General features: G+C 34.8%; 1 protein-coding gene across 5 annotated transcripts in view; it reads left to right on the top strand.

Annotated features, from left to right (window-relative positions):
• The window catches only part of PACRG (parkin coregulated), a 258,467-nt gene that overhangs the window by 103,915 nt on the left and 131,812 nt on the right, over nt 1–22,740 (top strand). For all 5 annotated transcript variants that reach the window (XR_007629028.1, XM_050316180.1, XM_050316178.1 and 2 more), the window contains one exon: nt 12,763–12,934. Coding sequence is in view for 4 of the 5 variants with exons in the window: in XM_050316180.1 (XP_050172137.1) it covers nt 12,763–12,934 (172 nt within the window). In the remaining variant the exon portion in view is untranslated. The remainder of the gene's footprint in view (nt 1–12,762; nt 12,935–22,740) is intronic.

Here is a 22,740-nt window from a genome sequence, read left to right as displayed (position 1 = left end):
TCCATTTACTTTCCCTGACTTTGTCTTCAATTTATAGTTTTTATTATCTTTAAAGAAAATAAAAAATCAACCAGAACTATCATTACCCTAATCAACTGTAGTTTTTATCTGAGCCTCTGTAGTAGTTTATCCTTTCACATAATTTTCATCTAGCCTGAAAAAAGTCCTTGAGTTAGTACGCTGGATGGTTAAAAATGAAAAGCATTGGTGTGGCAGAATGGTAGCATGCTAAATAACCTTGGTAAACACGACCTTCCCTCTTTTTTTAATGTGGAGAAATCTAATTTTGAGCTGAGAATTCAGGATTTAGCTGATTTCTTAATGGCTTCTGGTTTTGAAAGGAGTTGATTGGAAAAATTTTTAAGTTTGCTATACTAATGAAAAGTGTATTATTTATATATATTCAAAATATTATTGTCTTATCTTCAGTTTTACTGATTTCCATAAAGACTGTAATTATGCCTCCAAAGTAGATCCACACAGTGTAAGATTGATTCTGGGATCTTTGGAAAATAATTTGGTATTGTTTCTTTGTTGTTTCAAGAATTAAAGAGCATCATTAAAATAGAAAAATGCACTAATACGTTTTAATTTTTCCTTCTTAGATTTATCTAGACTCAGTAATATAGACTCTGTTAATAAGAAATTAAAAACCTTCAAAACTATACATTTACAACATTACAGGGTATGTGAATTTTCAAGATAAACTTAGTATTGAAACAAAAGAAGTACAATTAAAGAACATAAAATGTATCGTGCCAAAGAGTAAAAAGAGCCACACTCTGACATTTGAAGCAGGGTTGCTATTCATGGTTTTAATTAAAATAATCCTTTACCAACTTATTCAGTTGCTAAGTCATAAAACACATTTTACTCTTAGAAATTTTACATGAACTTAGGCAAATGACCATCGGGTTTATCAACATTATAGAAGATTTTTATTTTTTAAATTTCAAAAATTTTGTCTGTGATTTTTCTAATGTAACAAAATAAAACCTTGAGTAATGTAGTGCATTATAATATTTTCCTTCCAGATTTCACCAAAACTACTCCTTCCTTCTGGAGACTTAATCTATCTTTATGGAATGGGTACTGTTTAGAGAAATGTTTTCTTTAAGGAATAAATAAATGCTTAATAAAGCAATCAGAACTACATTTGGAAGAGTTTTCTAAATTCAGTGTCTTAAGTCAATTGGCCCATTTCAATGCCACATTTCTCATACCTGAGCGGATCTATTATGAGTACCAAATTGAGGAAGATCTTTTGAATTACGTAGTTGCTGGTTGCTTTGAGTGTACTTAGTTATCATAACACTAACATTGTATCCAACATATGAAGGCAACTTCTGTTTAGGCTGGCATGGCATTTTGCACAGAAATCCAAATTGCTATAGCTACATAAATTATGACAGGTAAATGAATATGCCACAAAGAAGCAAATTAATTATTTCAATATTTATGTTGGATTTGTTGAAAACATATTATTTAAAAAAATCAGCAGAGGTTGTATGGATATATTGACTGAAAGTCATCCGAAGACTTCTTTCCAACTGTTAGATGCCATTTTCAGTGACACTATCAATGTAACAGTTATGTTTAGTGACTCATTTCACAGACACCCATGTCAGATGCCACAAGCAACTATAATCTCCTCCTAAAGCTGGGTTTATTTTTAACTTTTTGAGAGTAATACTGTCTAATGAACTCGCTTAATAGTCTTGATTGATGCATCTGCACCAAACATTTTTCTCATATATGCTTTGATATATTTAATATAGTTTTTTAAAGTTATGCAAGGCGATTTCTATTGATTTATTTTTGCAAATGTATTTCTGCTCTTCACTCCACCTAGGTTTTTGTAAGTCATGCCAACTTTCACATTTTTCCCAGAAAACTAACAGAGTCGTGTTACAGTACAACCCTGAGCATTGACACAGCACAGTTTAAGTACGTAGATAGCACAGACCCTGCTATGATTTTGTCTAGGGCTTATTTGCTGAGATAATGCTCATCCATGATTCAGGAGAAGCAACTACCAAGACTGTTCACAGTATACCATTTAAAGGGAGCAATCCTGTTTTATACATCAAAGAATGTAGCTGTACAGAAATTATCTCTTCCACACGACTATGCATTGGACTCAGAAAATGAATCACTCCCTGTGTTGGTTTTAAGGATAGATATAGTTCATGCAAACGACTATTAGTCATGCTGTCAGTTACCAGTTCTGAATATCAGTCTTGAATTTTGAGATCTTTGAAATCACATGGATTTTCATAAGAGGAGGGTTTTAACTATTCTGTGTTAACCTAGTCAGTTTGTTTCAAAATCTGACCTTAAAATTTGCAGTAATACCCTGCCTATCTTGTTTCATAATTCTCTCTTGAAATAGAGAGAACACCTCCACAGTGATTGGTGTCAGCCAGCAGATGGTGCAGTATTCCCTTCCATTTCTGGGCTTTGTCAATGTCTGGAATTGGTTCATTTAGTATTTGATTCACCTGTCTGTGGTTTACCTTTGGGGACCTTTCAGCATTGCCAGTAACCACGGGTGTTGGATCAAGGGTTGGACTTGATGATCTCTGAGGTCTTTTCCAACCCAGTCCATTCTATGATTCTATGACTGTCTCGGGTATTTTATTCCACCAGATCATGGTTGAAAAATGGGAAGTAGCTTCAGAGCCATCTTCCAGGACTCTCAGAGGGCATGGGACAAGAATTTCTGGGGGTTGACCTCAACTTTTTAGACAGTCCTCTACTTCAAAACTACCCTTGGTACATGCTCCTTCTCAGACACACTTGGAAACCATGAGAATGTTTTGGTTTTCCTCTGTACTAGTCCTGAAGTTAGGGAAGATTGTCACGTCGTAGCCCTGTTTTCTCCAACTTGTTTCACGAGGAGTCAGTTGCATAACTTCTTTGTTCATAAGATACAAAACTTCCTGGCCTAGATACACAGCATTCATGGCAACTGTGTTATAGTATCATTCTGGATTCTGGATGGTTATCTGGAAATGTTCAGACATTGCTTTTTCATGGGAAGGAATGTCATTTTCATACATGGGAAATTGAACCAAACAAGCCTGTTGTGCTGATGAACAGATTCATAAATGGATATATCACTTAAGACCTGGGAAAGACTTTCAAGAATTGTCATCCAAAAGACAATCAGTTATGCAATTATTTTGTCAACATATACAGCTTCTTGGCACTTCCTGAAAATACCTTGGTCTTAAACATCAATAAGAGTTTAACCAGTTTCCCTCTTGAAGAAATCCTATTAATCAGTGCAGATCTTAACCTAGTTCCTGTGGCTCTGAAGAAGCCATAAGATAGGTCAGATTAAATATTGATTTAATACCTATTTCATTCTACATGAAATACCATTAACATGCTTATAATGAGCAAAATGTGTTGGCTGCAAACTAAATAGTTTCATAACTTGGTTGATATTTGGTTTGTTACTTAAATATATTACCTCTAGAGATATACAATTAGAAGTCCTGAGTGATTTGGTCACATTTACATGTATTCGTTCCTTAATTAGGCTTAATGACTATAAAAATAAAGAGCAATTAGGAACCCTGTGCTAGGGCTTCTAGAAAATGACCAGTAGTTTGTGCATCTTACTTACATTTGTGACTTGACTTTTAAAATGGGTTAGTTTAGGTCTGACAAGAAACTGGCTAGATGTCAGTGTTTGGAATTTTAAACTTATTGTGTTGATTTCCTTTCAGTAGGAAGTTCAGCAAACGTGCTGACAGTAATTTTCTTTGTCATATTTTATGTCATACAATTTGCTGTGACAAATTAATTCCTTATTAAACTAATAATTTAGATTTTACTAAATGCATTTAAAATATTGTAGATCTCAGCTTCTGTGTGTCCATTGGATCAATCGCAGAAGAAGTAAAACCAAAAGTAGTAAACTTAAATTCATCCAAAATTAGGTGAAGTTGGCCACCAATCTTCTACGAGGAGTACTCTTTGTTGTGACAGCTCCGATAATTCTGATCAGTGAGCAGAAACTTTTGTTTAGCTCCAAGAATTTCTAAGTAGACCAGTCTTTCCTATGTATTTGCATATAGGCCTTAATATTAATCAGTACAGTTACCAGAAACTGCAACATTATAAGTTGCAAAATAATTTGTACTTTTTACTTTTCTATCTTGCATTCTTTTTTCACCATATTGGTAAATCATTTCAATTTGTCAGCCAATTTCAAGTCTTTGCAATATTCCATAACAGCTGTCATTCTGAGTAACACTTTTAATTTAAAATTCTGGTGGCTTGTGATAATTTACTAAGCAGCACCATTTCTGCTAATCCCCAGGGTACTCCACCATTAGCTTTTTTGCTGCTTCTACTGTAACCAGCTTTTAATTCATGAAAGAACTTCGTTTTGCCTTCTCTGGCTACTAACTTAATAATCTCCTGAAAAGGACTCTATTGAAAGCTTTTTGAAACCCTAATTCAATATCTACAAAGCCAGATATCCTTCATCTATTATTTTGTTAACTTAAAACTGTGCCTTAGATTGCTTTCAACAAGCTGAATCTGCAAAGTACCATCTACAAATTTCTGCTCTGAGTCTAGCAAGCTTGTTTCATAAGAGCAAGAGATATATAAAACCTTTACTTTAGTAAAGTTCTCAGTTCTTAGGAAATTTATGAGACAACCAGTTAAGTCACTGAGACCTTGTGCAGATAGGATTTGGATGATGCTTCTGAGAAGAATAGATTCTTTTTAAAAAGGTCAAAGTAAACAACAGTAGGTTGTTCTCACTAAGAGAATTATCCAAATTCTGTGTGCAATCAATAAGGTCAACTGTATACTAAGATATTAGCTAACAGACTATGTCTTCCTTCCTGTTTTGTACAGTTTTCCTTGATTAATAGTGATGTAATCCCAAAATACACAATTACAACCTAAAAACATGCAGATTGGAACAAGTGTAAAATAGATAGGATATTTTTTTTCCTCTGACAATGCTCAGAAATCCCCCATGGCAATGCATTTTTGGAAGTTGTGAGCAGCATGTCTATTCCTGTAGGGAACTGTCAGTAGCCCCTTAACTTTGCTCAAAATAAGGAATAATGGGAAAGGTCTGAAAAAACAAACAGCTTAATTCCATTTATATAGAGAAACACATTTCCTGCTTTTGTTGTAAAATGCAAATATTCCTTGTTTGGATTAAGTTTGAAATTGTGTAACATTTCCAATATAAGATATTAGACTCACCTAAAATCATTTGAAGGAATATCTCGTCTTCTTTTGTGTTCGGGATAGTCAACACAGTACCACTATTTTATTCTGTTTATTATGGCAATTCTACCCACTTTCCTGCCTAGAGGTAAATGTCAAGAGTCAGAAGCTGAAAGGAATTGTATCATAGTATGCTCTTAGTTGAGAAGGACAACTATTCTAATTTGATTTTGTAATTTCTATTATACTTTTTAAAAAATATATAGACAAATGATAATGTTTAATGACATGTTTTATAAGGTTACAAAATTTCTAATGCCATAAAACTGCCAGGTTTTCACTATACGTGAAAACTATATCCATTCAAAATTGGATGGATGGACAATTCTAATTGTGCATGACATTGTAGAAATTTTTGTGGTATTTTATGCTATGATTTAATTATTAAATTAAATCTTCAGAGAGTTGTTTTCCAACAGACACTTTTTTATATGTGCTGTTGTGCCAATACACTTATCTCTAATTTTTGTGCTTTGTGTTATTTTTTATTAAAACCAAATAATTTCAAGTTAATTTGACAGACAGCTTTGCATGATTAATTGGCAAAGGGAAAGGAAATTAATGCCAAAAAATAAGAAAACAATTACTTGGCCACTAGCTTCCCTAATGGGATACAATCAGTTGACACTCTTTTTTCATTTTCCTTTACAATCTTTTAAAAATAATTTGAGTGTTAGGGTTCATCGTATTAAAATTGTAGCCAACGTTCTTTGAGCAAAAGAATACTTATTTCCTAAAAGGCAATTTTAAATTAGTTCTTTACTAACATACTGCATTGTATGTGTTTTGTGGGGATGAACAAACTGGTTCACTCATCTTCTGATGAGGTTTAAAATGGACTCCATACTGCACACAGTAGGTAAAAGAAGATCAGTATATCTTCTTCAGGACATGGTGGGAGAGTCTTGCAACCAGCTCCTTATTGTCCTTGTATCTTCAAACTCTACCTTGGAGAGGAGGTATTAACCTCTACCTTACCTTCTCCCCTTGCCTGGGACAGTCTTACTGTCTTTGCTTTCCTTTTCAGAGAAGAGTTGTTCACTGGTGTCTGATAAAGTGTCTGCAAAATAGAATGTTTCTTCTTCACCATGATGATTCTGTGTGTGTTCTGTGGTGAAGGAACAGAGCTTATCCTCTGCTTCTTGCTGATGCCTAATTGTACCTTTGGGGGCTTTCTTAGATGCTGCAGCTGGGATTGGAACTTAATCTACTATCCATGGGCTATGGATCCCAGAGAAGATGTTAATTCCTATTCAACCCTTACATATTAATAAATCATGTAAAGAAAAAGGCAACTGGGTGTGTCTGAAAATGTGTGAGCAAGCCTTTGAATAGCAAGAAGAATGTAACTCGATAAGCATACTTTCTGAAGTACCAGGAATACTTTTGTCTACCACTGAGGTTATCCTGTGGTCCATTGTTTTGCTTCACACAAACAATTCTCAAGTACATTCCACATTTGTCAGAGTAATGTTTACAGAGTCCTTTCTCAGGTGTTTCATTTTCCATTTATAATGCTTCCCGTCAATTGAAAGAAAGCAGTCCTTGAAGTGAAGTCTACAGGTATTTGCAATATTGAAAGAATCATATGTTTTACATACTTCTTTAGAAATCAGTTGACTAAGTTAATCTAATGTGATCTTAATCTAAAAAAAAAAAAAAAAAAAAAAGAGGAAGAGGGGAACATTTGGAGAGATAGCATTTGTCTTCCCAAGTCTCCATTACATGTGATGGAGCCTTGGTCTCCTGGAGGTGGCTGAACACCTGCCCATGGGAAACAGTGAATTAATTTCTTGGTTTTCTTTGCTTGTGTGCACAACTTTTGCTTTCCCTATTAAACTGTCTTCATCTCAATCCACGAGTTCTCCAGCTTTTACCCTTCTGGTTCTCTCCCTGATCCTGCTGGTGGTGGAGTGAGAGAGTGGCTGCCTGGGGCTTGGCTGGGTTGGAACCATGACCCATATGCATGACTATCACCATTTCTAGTAGCAGTTTTTCTCCAAATAATATCTATCGAGTAAGTCTGCTGTAATGACATAAATTTGAGTATTTGCCTTTCAATAACATTACAGAGGTCTTGATCATATCCAGTTCTAGCCACTGTTGCTGAGGAGTGGATTAATACACTGGTTTTGCCATATTGCCAAATATAATTTTGATCAAACCGTTCCAGTTTCAATCATGCTTCTAATTCATATGTAAAATTAAATGGATGCACTTTATTATGAGTGTTTCCCCACAATTTGAAAAGAATTCACATGGATTAGGCAGCAATGTCAGGTGAGAGAAAGCAGTAGAAAAATGAGGGAGAGAGGCAATTAGTCTGCAGGGATAGGAAGTTGTATTGCTTCATTTTGGACCTCGGTGTAGAAAGAGCCTCATTGTGCAGATAGGAATAAAAAGCTAGAAAATCATTATTAATTACAGGTCCCTAAAATTAGAAAGAGAAGGGAGTTTGGAGCTACATTATTTTAAGATGTGCATTGTAATTGGTGACCTTTCCACATCATACTCCTCTTTGGTGTTTTCAGACTTGCGTTACCATATCCCAAGTTCATTTGAAATCACAACCAGTTGTTGACATGTTGGCAAATTGATGACAGCTTTACTCTTGTAAGTAACATGGAGGAATGCAGTAAATTCAAAATTATTACCTATGTAACATTTCTGTATTTTTAGTTTTTGATTTTTATTTTTTCATTAGGAGTTATTTCAAAGCTGAATTCGGATAGCCAGTAGAGTAACATTCCAAATACATGTCTTATTATTGCTTCTTAATTTATCCATAGGAAGCTAATATTTTATTATGATATTTCAGTTCCTGTGGGAAAGTTAAATATCGACAGAATATGTTAACAAAGCTCTAAATACTGTTTGACTGTGTAAAAGATTTCTGTTAGGGATGTTTATCTCGTTTTTCCCTTGCCATTATCTTTTTCTCTTTAAGTCTGATAATCTTTCACTTGTTTTCAGATAAGTTTTTTAGCATTTCATTGCAGAATGCAAAACATAGGTACAACTTCCATCTTTTTTTTCTTTTATAAGACACAAGTAATAATTTAGACTAAAGCTCTTTCAATAGAGAATCTTTGTAGTATAACCCTATTGAAAGGTGAAATACAACAGGGTAAAAAGAGAATATTTTCTTGCTAGAAAACATGTAGGGACTAAATGCAACAACAGAATTGGGTTTTGACCCATAAGCAAACTTACCATGTTCAAAACTTCATCTAGTCAAGTCTGGAAGATATTAGTGGGCATTACTTGCTCCCTAGTGAAGATTAAAACTAACATGCCATTATGAATCAAATATACCAAATGCAAGAAACCAGAAACTGGGAAATGCACAGGCTTCATTTTGACTGTGGATAAAGGATATTGGAAAGGGAGTTAAAAAAAAAAAAAAAAAGAAAAGAAAAAAGAAAAAAGCAAGCTTAAAAGAAGAAATTTGGAAGAAAAATTGGAAAGGAAGTTTAAAACAGAGGCTGCTCAAGAATGTTTCTGCTTTTCTCTTTCCATTAACTTACAAAATAGAGATGAAAATAATCTTAAAGGGAACTATTATTTTACCAAATGCTCTTTACAAAATCTCTGAAATCCTTACAACTCTTGTTTGTCCTTATCAAACCAACAATTCCTGAGGTTTTTTAACTATACCTAATTTTAGTACCTCAGAGAAAGACATTAAATGAGTACATACACAGATACAATGTTTCTAGAAGATCAAATCCAATTTTTGGATAATCATATCAAAGACATAGTATTATGTAATCATTTGTGTGAAATGAGATGGAAAATTGAATTGGTTATGTAGCTTAAACACTACCTTCTAAAACTCAGGTTTGCCTTATAGTTTACTAGATTATTTTAAATAAGATTTTTTAAGGAAGACCAATGATATCATTACTGTCAAACTGCTTCTATACCTTAAGTTCTCTCAAATAGTTTACTTTGTTCATCTAGCAGGCAGATTAGCCACAAATCTTATATTACTATTGTCAACCTAGAACCTTTATCTAATTTTTCATTATCTCAGCAGACTTACCGTTCACTGTGAGCTGCTTCATAAGAAAGGATTTTCTCCTGGACAAATTAATTGTGATACTGCCATTGGTTTCCTCCCATCCTGTGCAATAGTTAAATGCATTGATAAAGCAACAATTATTAACTGTATATTGTTTTTCTCCTAGCTAGCTTTTAGTATAATTAAGGCGCCTGGAAGTTTCATGAAACAGATTTTACTCATTATGCTACAATTGCTTTTGTTCTGTAATCTTATATTATATATCAACTTTTATTAGTTGGCCTATTTACTGTAAGTTCAGAGGCTGTGTCTGCACAACTTACAAATGACTAGTAAAGAAGTTCATAATAATTATTGTAAAATTTCTTCTTAAAATCCATATTTGCAGCATTATTCTAAGATGTGGAGAAGTTGTGCCAAGAATGTGAGGTTTAATCAGCATTTTTTGTGGGTGGATATAAAAAACAAAAGAATTTTGTGGGCGTAAACAGAAAAATCACATTTTTCTCTGAACAGCTGTATAATAACCACTTCTAAAAGCTAAATAGTAAACACAGAAGGAAAGGGTTTCACACTATAGAATGTAAGGCAAAATATTTCTGGCTTCCATATTGTGGGAGTTATTATAGAGCAAAAATACTAAGTAAGAACTGTCTGTATGCTTGGACAGCTGACACTTCAAGGAATAAGTTAGAAATCAGAATCATTTTCAGAGCCATGCCTGTTGCCAGCCATATATGGCTTTGGAATTAATTGAGAAGGGAATAGTACACACAAATGCTTTATGATCTACAGCCTGACATACCTATATTTTGTAAAGGTTTTTTTCATAATAAAGCCTTTGTGCCACATGTAAAAAATCAGAGTTGTATTTAAACCTTGAAATCATATTCACCTTAAAGTTGTTATATCATTCCTATGTATATGCAATGTGTAACCATAATACAGAGTTGATAGATAAAGGTAATATCTTCTTTTTTTTGACCAGTCATTATCACTGAAAAACATTGACAAACTTGTAAACATGGAAGCTTTCTTTAAATCTGAAACAGAAAAATCATATTTCAAGGGCAAAGAATGGATGAAAAAATGCTTAGAGTATCAGAAATATCACATCTTTGAGAAGAGAAAGACAACTGGTAAGACACAGTTAGAGGAGATATAAGTGAAGAGTGGAAGAAAATAAATGAGACATTCTACTACATGTGTTTGGAACAAAATAGTTGCAAATCCTGATTCAGTAGCCTAACGTGGATGTGTATCAAAGATATTTTTCCATGGAAATAGTTCGTAATTTTGAAAGAGTATTCATATAAAGAAGAGTTTCTAAATAAGGAATACATTCTAACCCTCCCCCAACACACCCCAAAGACAAAGTGTGGTAATGGTGTTTTGGTTTGTGAAACACCCCCCAGTTTTGTTTTTTTTTAAAAACCCACACATTACTAATTGCATCTCTCTTTGACACCTAAAGCTTTCCCCAGACACAAGTAGCTTTTGGTTTTGATTTTCTGAAATCAATTTTTTTGTTATTGAACATTCAATTACAAAAAAACAAATCTAACAAAATTATAAACTATAAATTAAACTTCAAAAAGAAACATGTTAACTTTTATTGTCCTATTGACAGAGAACAGGAAAAAATTTGCTTCTTCTTGTTCCTGCTTTTTGTTAATAATTTTTTGACCACCTGGTCACTTCTTACCTCAGCTTTCTTGCTGTATTGACAATTTGGCCTCTGATTTAGGCTTGTTACCAGAAGTTCGTAGTTGCTATATTGCTGTTTTCTATTCTCAGTAACTGTTGGGACAGACTTCTTTTACCATCTCACAAATATTGCCAGTAGCATGCTGAATGCCCTCAAGAAATACAAAACCCATCAAGTTAGAAATTTAAATGTCTTCTAATTCACATTTTGTTAAAATCTTCATATATGGTTGCTTGGTGTAGTTATTTTTGAACTTTCTCAGAAATTGACCCTGGGATATTCAAGGAATCATAGCATCAATCAGGTTGGAAAAGACCAGGAAGTCCAACTGTCAACCCAGCATCACCACTGTGTTCACCATTAAACCATGTCCTCACGTGCTATAACCACAAGTTTCTTGAACATGTCCAGGGCTGGAGACTCCACTACTTCCTTGGGCAGTCTGCTTCAATGCTTTACAACCTTCTCTATGAAGAAATTTTTCCTAATATCTAATCTAAACATCCCATGGAGCAACCTGAGGCCATACTTGCTTTCAAGTGTCTGTTCTAATTTTATTTTGATTTGTCATGGATGGATCCATTTCAACATGAAAGACTGAAGCAGTCAAATCAGTAGCTAAGATGTGCAAGACCAGGATTCAGATCTACTCAGAGTGAAGCACGGAGCAAAATGCATCATGGTTGCAAACAGGCACTGTCTGTCTGCTGCTTGCTGACTCTGGGATTTACCCAAGAAGTGTAAAATCTAAGTTCAGTTCTTGACTGCTTTCGATCAGACTTCCACAATTCAAGTGAGAAGGCACTTTCTGTCCTGAAATCAATGTATGGGTTAACCAGATAAATTTTATTTAGGATATTTGGAGCTTCAGCTTGGTGTATATGACAAAGCTTGTTAGTATCCATCTGTTTGGATACTACCTAATCTCATAGGAAAAATAGGGCAGCAGCTAAGCAGTGTTTTAAAGATAGAAGTGGATTCTTAAAGAGATGGATTGGTCTCCAAGTGATTTTGAGGATCATATTCTGTTCAGAAAAAGTGTATTGCTGTTGAGTCACTTAGCTGTATTCAGAGCTCTGACAGGCTATAACCAAACTTCTGACTCTCTCTGCCTAACCTGAGTGTATGTGGTACAGTGTTGATGGGTAACAAAAGGAAAAGGGAAGAAAAGATTATCACACTTTGTTTTTTAGGATTGGAGGGAGATTCCTATTAAAAATAGGTACCTGATTTCTCTACCTTTTTTTTCACAGTTGGTAAAAATGGAATTTCTTTATAATTCTGCTCCTGACATTAATAGGAAATAAATTAGGCCAATATTCTAGAAAGTTGAAAATTCTGTACAAATATTGATATTTGTGCTGTGCTGGATATTTGTTGCTTACAGGATTCTTTCTTGCTAGTTGTTTTGAGTGTCCAAATGAAGATATAAGATTTTTCTGAAATAGAGTATAGTTCCTAACGTGATTGGTTTGATTCCCATGGGTAACTTGCAAAGTAAGGTACAGAATCTGGTATTGAATTATCAAGAAGTGAAAATATATGTATATTAATTTTTGTTCTTTCCCTTAGGTCTAATATATCTGTATTTTAATATCTGGTCATAAACCATATTTGAGACTCAATGATATTTTGCAGTGATAAAAAATGAGTTATTATTTACTAAACATGCCTGTGTAGAAGGCATGAATTATCTGTTGACCTGATCATATAATATTAGTACTGAAAAAGTGCATTTCTTTGTTTGTTTATTTTGTATTTCCAGGTAGAGATTGAAAATCTGGACTATCATTACTTTCTGCCTTTGTTCTTTGATGGGCTTTGTGAAACAAAATTTCCATATGAGTTTTTTGCTCGTCAAGGATGCCATGACATGCTGGAACATGGTGGAAACAAGATTCTCCCTGTCGTTCCTCAGCTCATTATCCCAATAAAAAGTAGGTGAACATGTAGGACAAAAAAAATCCCTGAAATTGTATTTATGTGGTGTAGATTTTTGAAAAACTGCTAATTAAGCTATAAGACTTATATAAGCCTGTATATTTCATGAAGGTTATTGCAAATGTGAGTAGATTTTAAGATATAAGGCCAGAAGGCTTATGCCTTCAATCAGTTACTGCCCACGATACATGCAGTAATCCAGAAGAATAGGCTGTCTGGTTAGTGGGTTTCTTCATTACAGGTGGCTCCTGGTCTTTGGAGATGTGATGTTTTCTTAGCTGATTTTGTATAGTTATGATGTAAATCCATTACTGTATAGACCAGTTCATCTAAAGTGACAGGAGAAATTAACAGATGGCATTTTAAAAATAATAATTTTGAAGGTTTTATATATTCAAACATATTTTTGTAGAATTATGTGAAAGGTAGTAAATTATTTTAATACCACTGAAATTCGAGGTATAGTACCACTAAAACTTTATTTTTTGAAGCACCTGGTCTTTCATATATATTGTTTTGCCCTCTCCTGTTTCTTTATATCAGTGCCTTAAAGAGATATTATTCTGAACTATCATCCTTCTTTAGTTAGATATTGTGATTCTTAAATCTGCACGCTACACCTATACAAATAGATGCTCGTATTTGTTAAACTTGGCTTCTGTTTTATCGTTAATCATTAATGATATCATTGCTGTGTGTGTCCTGTTTTTCTGAGAGGGTTCAGCATCCATTCTAACACAGAGCAAAGCTCGGTATTTGTGATACCAAATGAATAGAGCCAAGTACAGTTTTGAAAAAGAGGAAGTGAATGCAGTTTGGAGCCTGATAATACGGAAATAATAGTGTTGGAAGGGTCAGAATTGTGGGGGTTTTAACTCAATTTTTTCTCAATTTAAAAAAGATTCATTATAGATGTCATTATCTCTATGTTACTGTAGGTTTTGAAAATGTCAAAAGGAAGATATACAGAATGGTTACTTTGTGACACTTGAGAAAGCTTAAGAAAACAATGTTACTGGGTTTTATCTCTGAAAGGGAAATGTAAAGAGAAGAATCATCATTTCTTTAGAACTGTGTTTTCAACATCACACAAATATATTTATAGGAGTATCATTTTTTTTGAAAGTTGAAATAATTTCTTCAGAAAAGACTGCAAGTTTATGACAGCAACTCTCCATTAGGATTTAAAAGTCTTGCTGAGATGAGAATCTAACTTAGAAATAGTTACCTGGAAGTTTTAGCTGTTACACAGCATTTAGCATTAGAAAGAGACTGCTAGGTAAGGCTATTTGTATGGATTTGATATACAGTCTTTTAAATCAAGTCATAATTTATGGTGCTGGAACACATTCAAGAATCGACTAGCTAAATTTAATTGTTGGTTCTTCTTTATTTTATTCTTAAGTGCTTATTTTTAAATTTTAAAAAGGCTTCTGTATCAACTTTAATGTATGAAGAGTATAAGTATTATCAATGATAAAGGTTTCTTCCTAATTAAAGCCATATTAATATTAAAAAAACCCCACCAATTCCAAGAATCTGAAATCTGCATACTTTTAAGGGTTTTTAAAGTTGCTATGACTGTGTAATATAGCAGTGTAGTCATAGTTATGCATTTCTGTGACTCAGCTGCATCCACAATAAACTCAGATATGTTTTACACAGATTACTGTCTCTAAAGTGTCCCACTGGGTGAGTTATGTCTGATTAACCAGTCTTCTTGTAGACCGTATTTCTACTGTGAAAGAGTGAATCAATTTGTTGTTGGGCAAGGTAATATATATGATGAAGGAGGCAAGGTTAAAAGAAAGACAGAAAAACAACTTTAAAGACAGAATGCTTTTAAAAGCAGTTTTCTCTCCTGCATGTTCATCAAAGGAAAATATTAGTAAAGAGCTGTAAACATTTCAAAATAAATGTTAGAATTCTGTATTGTATGTTAATGACTTAAGGATAAATCTTGCTTACGTTTCATACATTTTGAACACTACATCATTAGAGATAAAAATTATATTATTTAATCAATCTGTGTGTTATTGTAAGCCCAAATTCTTTCAACAAATTTTTCTTTTGGTTATGGAAACAGGTAGTGACCAAAAAAACCCCATATACTTGAAATTAACAGGCCTGGTTTCTTTTCTAAAATACCTGAAATATTAATAAAATAATAAAGAAGAGTGATATTTAGTTGAAAAATATTTGCTTCTTTTTGTTTTGTTTTTGACACACACTCTATTTTATTGGAAATTCAGAGGAAGAAAAAAGCCCTCAGGTTGGAGGCATTAGTTTTCAAAGAGAAAAATATTCAAAATATATTTTTAGGTCTCAAAATAAAAATTCAGAATATATTGTACCTTGCACTGGAAAACCTATAAAATAGTTTATAAATAGAGTCATTGCATGACATAAAATGGAGGAAAAACAACTTACCTGTATTTGTCAAACTTTTAAGGAATCCAACTTAAAATAAAATGCAAAATCAGAAAATGGAATTAATTAAGGTGTAAGGCTTTTTACTCCCTTTCACAGAAGATATAGGCAAATCCATTTTCTGAGTTATTTAAACCTGAGCAAAGTTTCATCAACTGAAATATATAGCCAATAGCAAAGTTCTTTGGAACAGTATCATGAAAGTTCTGATGCACAACACGCAGCCAAGCATCTTCTTTGCCAGAAACATCCATGTTGTTCCTTTCATATTGCAGACAGGAAAAAAGGCAGAAGCAGGAGGCTAATTTTGCCCCATATCATAAACTGGATTTGTGGCAGAGAACCTCTGGGGTGGCAAGTGAAGATGCTTGTAGGTTATGTGAGAATTCTTTTATTTTTAGGGAGCAGAGGGATCTGTCTAGCCTCATCATGTCTTTCATTAATGTACTGATTTATTTTAAAATTCACGTGTAGCCTAACATTAACCAACCAAGAATAGCTAATTCTAATGCTTATTTTACCATGTGCTTGTCAATGGAATACTCTTTAAATTCTCTGCTCCTTATGGGAAAGTTAAATTAATTTTGATACTCATTTGGGGAGAAAATTATTGCTTTTAATATTACATTTGCCATAACAAATACCAAATCAGAAAAGCTGTAAGTCCTTTCTCTTGTTTTTGTCTTCTACAACTCTCAGATTCCTGACCGCAAAGTTCCCCAGCATTCTCTGCATGAAACACATGAGCAGAAATAAATACTGAGAGGGCCAGAAGTTTCTACACCTTTGTCTAATATTTCTATAAGTAACATCAGGGACATGCAACACACTGTGTAGAAGCACCTCCTCTCCTTTCAGAGGCAGCGAGCATCGCTACCATTCACATTTGCTTTGCTGGCAGCGCGGTTGTAGGAGTTTTCAACCCCTTCATGCACAAAGTCACTAATTGTTCCAGCTCCCACACTCTGACTTTTGCTAATGCATTTTTTTGTGGAGCAGCTCAGTGAATCTCACAGCTAGATGTATCAATTAAAAGGAAAAAAAAAAAAATCCAAATCTGAAATAAACCCAAAAGATTTTCAGAGTGGCGTTGCTTTGAAACTCAGATCATTTCAATGGTCTAGTTTATAAATGCACTATCACAAATGAGGTAATAGTACACAGCAGGACAGAAGCTGGAGTGAATGAGTAGAAATGATCAATAGGAACATCTTGAAAAAGATTTGCTAAAGAAGTAAATAATGTGAAATTACGCACTTAAGCATCTTGAATCACCCATTTGCCAGAATCTTTTCTGTTCTACAGTGTGAATCCTAAAAATGGATGTGTAGGCAATCTGAATTTAGGCGCAAAAGCCAATAAAGCTCACATCTCTGAACTTAAATTGTAACTTAGATGGAAGTATTGTTTGCATTCAGCAAACCGGCTCTTCTGATTGAGTCCAAAAAAGAAAAATTTCCATCCTAAGGAACACTCAAGTTTCACTTTTTGAGGCTTCTTCCATGCTGTTAAAAATCGCTTCTGTGACACTGTAGATCAAGGATACCTTAAACTTTTTTTAAAATATTTCATTACGGAAAATGGATTTTTTGTGAGTCAGACCTAGAGAAATGAACAGAGCATTCTTCCCTCAGTGTCACCTACAGAGTCCTTTTTAATTTTTAATAAATTTCTAAATTAAACTGATTTCTGTTTTCTATTTGCATTTAAAATGTGGGTTCTTGTTGTCTTGGACAACAGTGTAGTTAATTCCTCTTTAATGTCAAATCAGTGTCACTGTTGCATTTAGATGAGTAAAGTTGAATGTGTTGCTAGCAGTTGTTCTAAGCCCAGTTATATTTATATTTCTTCTCATATATCTTCACTATATTTAAGACTATTTAATGACTACTAAATACTCTTCCTTTCATTCTGCTGATTTTTATGGAATAAATGTGGTTTTCTGCTCTGTAGTCTTTTTCTTGCTGTAAATCATGTAAGTTGAATTCTGTCATCTAAAGAAAGTAAACTGAACCTTTAATGGAATTGTCATCTCCTTTCTGACTGACTGTTGCTCTTGAGAACCAGTTCTGCTTGTTAACATCACAGACTGAAAAATAACTTTGCTTTATAAGACTCAAAATGCTTTTAAAGAAAGCAAGGGTCTCTGACTTTTTTTTTTAATTTTCTTGGTACTCAAATACTGCCCTGTAGGTTTCATCAACCAGTACAAGTGATTGTAATTAGGTTTATGTTACATTCTTCTGCTCAAAACTGGTCATTTCAGATATTTTCAAACAGTATGGAGACTAGATTTTTAATTACTCCCATTTACTCCTGTCAATGAGGAAAAGCTGTGTTTCTCATTCCATCGAGATAAATCTCACCCATGTTTGCAAAGTGAAATATGCAATTAACATCTCTGACTTTTGGAGTTGGAGTTAGAGCTATTCTCTCCTGAGTTTATTAATTTATTAACATTTAGAATTCATTAGTAATGAATTTCATCTGCAATTTTCTCACCCCATTTAGAAGGACTGTAAAATCCTTCTGCAGTTTCTCAGAGTAAACTCTTATCTTTGGCATCTGGATTAACTTGGTATCATCAGAAGTCTTTGTTATCATCTGTCAAAATCTCCTCCAAATTATCTATGGATCTACTGAGAAGCATTGACTTATGCATAGACTGCTGCAAGGCCCTACTAGTGATACTCCTCCTCTGTGATCATTTATTGTTGCCCTCAGTTCCTATCTCTAAGCCATTATTTATTTATATGGAAGCCATTACAGTTAGGCTTTTCAAAAGCCAGTGACAGACCTTACTAAATAGCTTTTGAAAGTCTAAGAAAACTGTATGGTCAGGCTTTTCTTGTCCACATTCTTCTTCTTCAAGGACTTCATTTAGAATGCTATATTAATTTTTGCAGTACAAATGCTAATACTACTGCCCAGATCTTTTTTGAAAATGGCATCACATTTCATTGATAACATATCTGTTTTCATCAGGAGAGAGGGTACTCAGTGAAGTTAGTAACTTAGCATAGAGGAAGGAATGTTCATCTAGGAATGGATGGAAACTCTGTAGACTGGCATAGTCACTGAGAAGGTTTTTGGGACTCTCTTCTCAGTGTCTTCTTCACACCAGATAATTAAACTGGGTCTGCAAATGTTAATAGAATTCAAAATTTATAGAAGCTGATCTAGTAAAATGCCACAATTACAAGCACTAACTAAAGCTGAGAAAAAGGCACTGACTTTCTCTTCTGTATTCTGCTAGGTCGTGTTTCTTGCAGACATCAGTGTTTCACTTATGGATCTTAGCCTTTTCTGTGTCATAGGCTTTGGCTTTACTAAACCAAGTCTTTGATGACAACATTGCCCTGAGATTCTCAGCCTTGCCCCCTACTCCTCCTTCCCATCACTTTACTGCAACACACCACTTTCAGTTGTACAGGAAGAAATAATAATAATAATGGCCAGTCTTCGCGAGCGAAGATCCGGGGAAGGTCTTTCCACCTTCCAGCCTGCGCATTGGATTTTTTAGGTGAGACACAGTGTGCGCGGAACTGAGCCCACCCTTTAATCCTAAGGTTCATCTGCCGGGGCCAAGCGAGCTTGGACGGTGGCAGCGAGGTCCTTAGGACGTAGGTGGGTTGCCTTTAAGGGCTAACGAGCTCCACCTGCCCGGGAGTGGCCCTGACCGGGAATCGAACCCGGGTCTCCGCGGTGATAGCGCGGCGCCTTTACCACTAGACCACCAGGGGCTCCAGGAAGAAATATCTGTACATCTATACTGTTATTTGGATCAGGATCTTACTGTACTTTTAAAAAGTACAGAACACAAGGTTGTTATTCTGTTTTACTCTTGATTGAAACACTGTGTTTCATTACTGTTCCTTACCTTCATTACCATTCTGTGAAATTCGCATAATGCTATTATATCCATTCAGGTAGTTAAGTAGTATGCATTTTGAAAGTTCAGGACAAAAATCTCTGTAAGAGAAGTATATATCACTTTAATCAATTGCATTTTGAGAACACTTTGTGTTAGGAGTTCTTTCAACCTGACTCTGTGAATTTAAAAGAAGTCCTTGATCAACAAGATTAAGTAGATCACAACACTCGAAGCATTTTTATCCTGAGTGTCTGTTGCCCTACAGGAGACCTCCTCTATGTATCTTGTTCTGCTTCAGGCAAAGAATTTTCTAAAACAGTTGCCTCATTTACCACTTGAGTGAGATGTATGAATACAAACTGAATTGGTTTTAATCTTTGGTTGTGAGACCTAAATATAAAATGGAACCTGACAGTGCATTTCTAAACATAGGTTCACAGGTGTATTTGAAAAAGAAATTGAATATAATTAGAGGCCAGTGAACATTAAAGAGAAGTAAATTATTAACGTAACTTTTATTACAACCACCAAAATCAAATTTAGTACTTAGAGACAAGGTGGAGGTTTGGGGAAACTCATTTCAGTCTGTAAAGTTCAGGCTATCAATGTGCTGTCAGGGGAAGAATGTTCTGATTCCATCTCTTCTGTGAAGATACATTGTGTCATGAAACAGATCCGCTGTGTACTGGGACAAATGCTGTCATGTTTCCTGGCTTATAAAATCTATCAATCCCCAAGATGAGAACTCTGGTTTCTATTATAGACAACATCTCAGATTGAGATAGGATTTTCCAAACTGCCACATAAAAATAAAATATACATATAAAAAATAAACTTACATAACTTCTAGGTCTTTTCTTTGAGATGTTAGAAATGTTACTCAAGGAAAATAATTGAATGTTTTAAAATAATTATTTCTATTGCAAACAAGTGGTGTACATCTTAAGAAAAGTTTCTACTCTTAAAGGAAATTAGCAAAAGAACTTCCTAAATTTACATCAATTGACAATAAAATTTAACTGAAATTAAAAATACAGTGAATTAATCTTCACTGAAAGCAATGAATTTGTATTTTGTATCAGATCATTGCTAACAAGCTTTAATAAGCAGCACTTTGGAAAAATTCCATCACAAAAATATTCACTGTTTCAAATATGCTTTCAAATTTCATAATTATCTACTACTGTGGCTTTGAATGGTAGAAACACAGAGCTGACTCAGATACTGAGCTTTTACTGAGATTTTTAACCTGATAGCATTGTAAAATCCTCTTTATTTAAGAAATTTATGATGAACTTCAGAAAATATTTATTTGGAAAAACTGTAGCAGCATAAAATAAAATATGTTTGAATGAAACATACTTCATTATAAACTTCAATTGAGCAATTATTTAAGCTGGAGTGTTACTTGTTTCTTGGAAAAATGTGTATCCTAATCACAAGCAAAATCTTCAAGTTTATGTACCATTAAAGGAGAAAACATCAAAACTACCAAGCAATAGAATCAATGCATTGGTCTGTTTTGTTTTTTGTGGTTTTTTTCGAAGTTATTATTTAAGACAATGCTACAATGCATAGCTTGTAGTCTAGATAAGCAAAGTGACATATCTACCACTGAGGCAGGGAAGTCCTCTAAAACCTTTAAGGAGCAGAAAGGTGTCTTTAACTGAGGAGCAAACCAGTTGCTCACTTTGCTGTTATTATGAAGATCCATCTCTTACAGCAGGCTTCTAGGCCAAGAGGCAACAGCCTAGCAAGTTTTGTCAGTTGGAATACTTGGGATATTATGCATGTGTCTTTCATTTGGGCTATGCAGGTGTTCTGTACCAAGCGTCTGAAATGGTCTGCTCTGTTCCTTTGTAAGGATACTAGTACTTTTTTCAATTTCTGGTAAACTCTGGATATCAGTGACATTTTCCAATGTGTTGAAATGTACTGTTTTCATATACTGCATTATAATTTTCTTCCTTTGATTCACATGGGACAATGGTCTGTAGTGATGGTAGTACACAGAAAATAATTACCAGATTTTAAAAGAGATATTTTAAAACAGATATCTGAAATTGACATATCATCAGGTCAAGGACTGCCTCTAATTGAATGTTTATAAAGTGCTTAATATAATCAAGCCAGGAGCTGGTTGACTGCTATGCATGACACAGTCCAAATATTTAATAAGAGTAACAACAGTTCTGTAGTCAATTTGATCTTACTTTTGATATTTACAAGTGTTTTCCTAACACACATTGCAGATTTCTGGAATTTGAAGGGATTCAGGCTCAGATTCTCAATATATTTGATTCTATCATATCCATCTGCATCTATATCCATACAGACTGCAATGCGTACCCTACTCTGATACCACTATTGGGCAGTAACAGTGAGCACAGCTGTGGGAGGTGTGCCCAGGTAGAGGAACTGCTTCACTTAGTGAGTGACAGAGTTCCTGAAGAAGTGGGTAGGTTGAGGAATATCATAGAGAGTGAGAGAAAGAGACTACTGGAATTGCACCCTACCTTCTCTGAGACAGGGACACACAGGCAGACAGGGTACATGATATGGAGAATTCCCTGTCCTTTCTCTGCATGGGTGAGCACAGTAACTCAAGAGGTAGGCGATAACGGTGACAAGTTCCTTCATTGGTGCAGCAGGCCCATCTCATCTGGAACTGCTCCACCTTCCCAGGTGCCCCTATACAATAGATAAAAGGCTCTGGAAGTGGTACTAAATAATAATGAGGATGATGTTTCAGCTAGCATGAAGGTGTCACAAATTGAACTGTGCCCTATATCAAAACTGCTTCCAGGAAGAAAAAAAGAACTTGCCATTGTAACAGGAAAGTCCTTTTGGCAGAGACCAGAAGGCTTAATATGCAGACTGGACCCACTTCTTTGGAAAGCCTGATGCCTCCCTGAGGCCTGGGTGAACGATGTGAAGAGAAAGCTTCCTACCCTGGTACAGCCCTCAGATTACTATCCATTATTTATTTTTTAGGTAGGCAGTGATGAAATCTAAACAAGAAGTCTGAGGACAATCGAGAGACTTCAGGGCCTTGGGACAGTTGGTTAAGGGATCAGGAGGGAGATCAGTTAAAGAAGCAGGAAGAGTCAGCAGATCAATACCTGGCTCTGCGCCTGGTGCCACTGGAAGGATTTGGAGTTTTTTCATTATGGGTCTGTTTAAATGACGTGAGCCCTGCTGGTACCTGTGTCAAAATTTCTTCTTTGCCTTGGTCTTTAATAGTAAAAACAGTTGTTCTTGGAATACCCCATCCCCTGAGCTGGAGACATGGATGTGGAACAGAATGAAGCCACCATGATTGAAGAAGAAATGGTCAGGGACCTGGTGCACAACTTAGACAGAGACAAATCTGTGATGTCAAATAGGATCCACCCAAAAGTTCCTCCTAGGGGTAGTTGGACAGCCATTTCCACTTAGGTGACATACTGCACGCCTCAAAATAAGGTTTCTCATACTCTAGGACAGCTTCTACAGTCA

The sequence above is a fragment of the Myiozetetes cayanensis genome, unplaced genomic scaffold (assembly GCF_022539395.1).
Source record: "Myiozetetes cayanensis isolate MyiCay16 unplaced genomic scaffold, myiCay2020 scf2-11, whole genome shotgun sequence".
Lineage (NCBI taxonomy): Eukaryota > Metazoa > Chordata > Aves > Passeriformes > Tyrannidae > Myiozetetes > Myiozetetes cayanensis.
The sequence above is the reverse complement of the archived record's forward strand: the minus strand, read 5'-3'. Positions and strand labels throughout refer to the sequence as shown.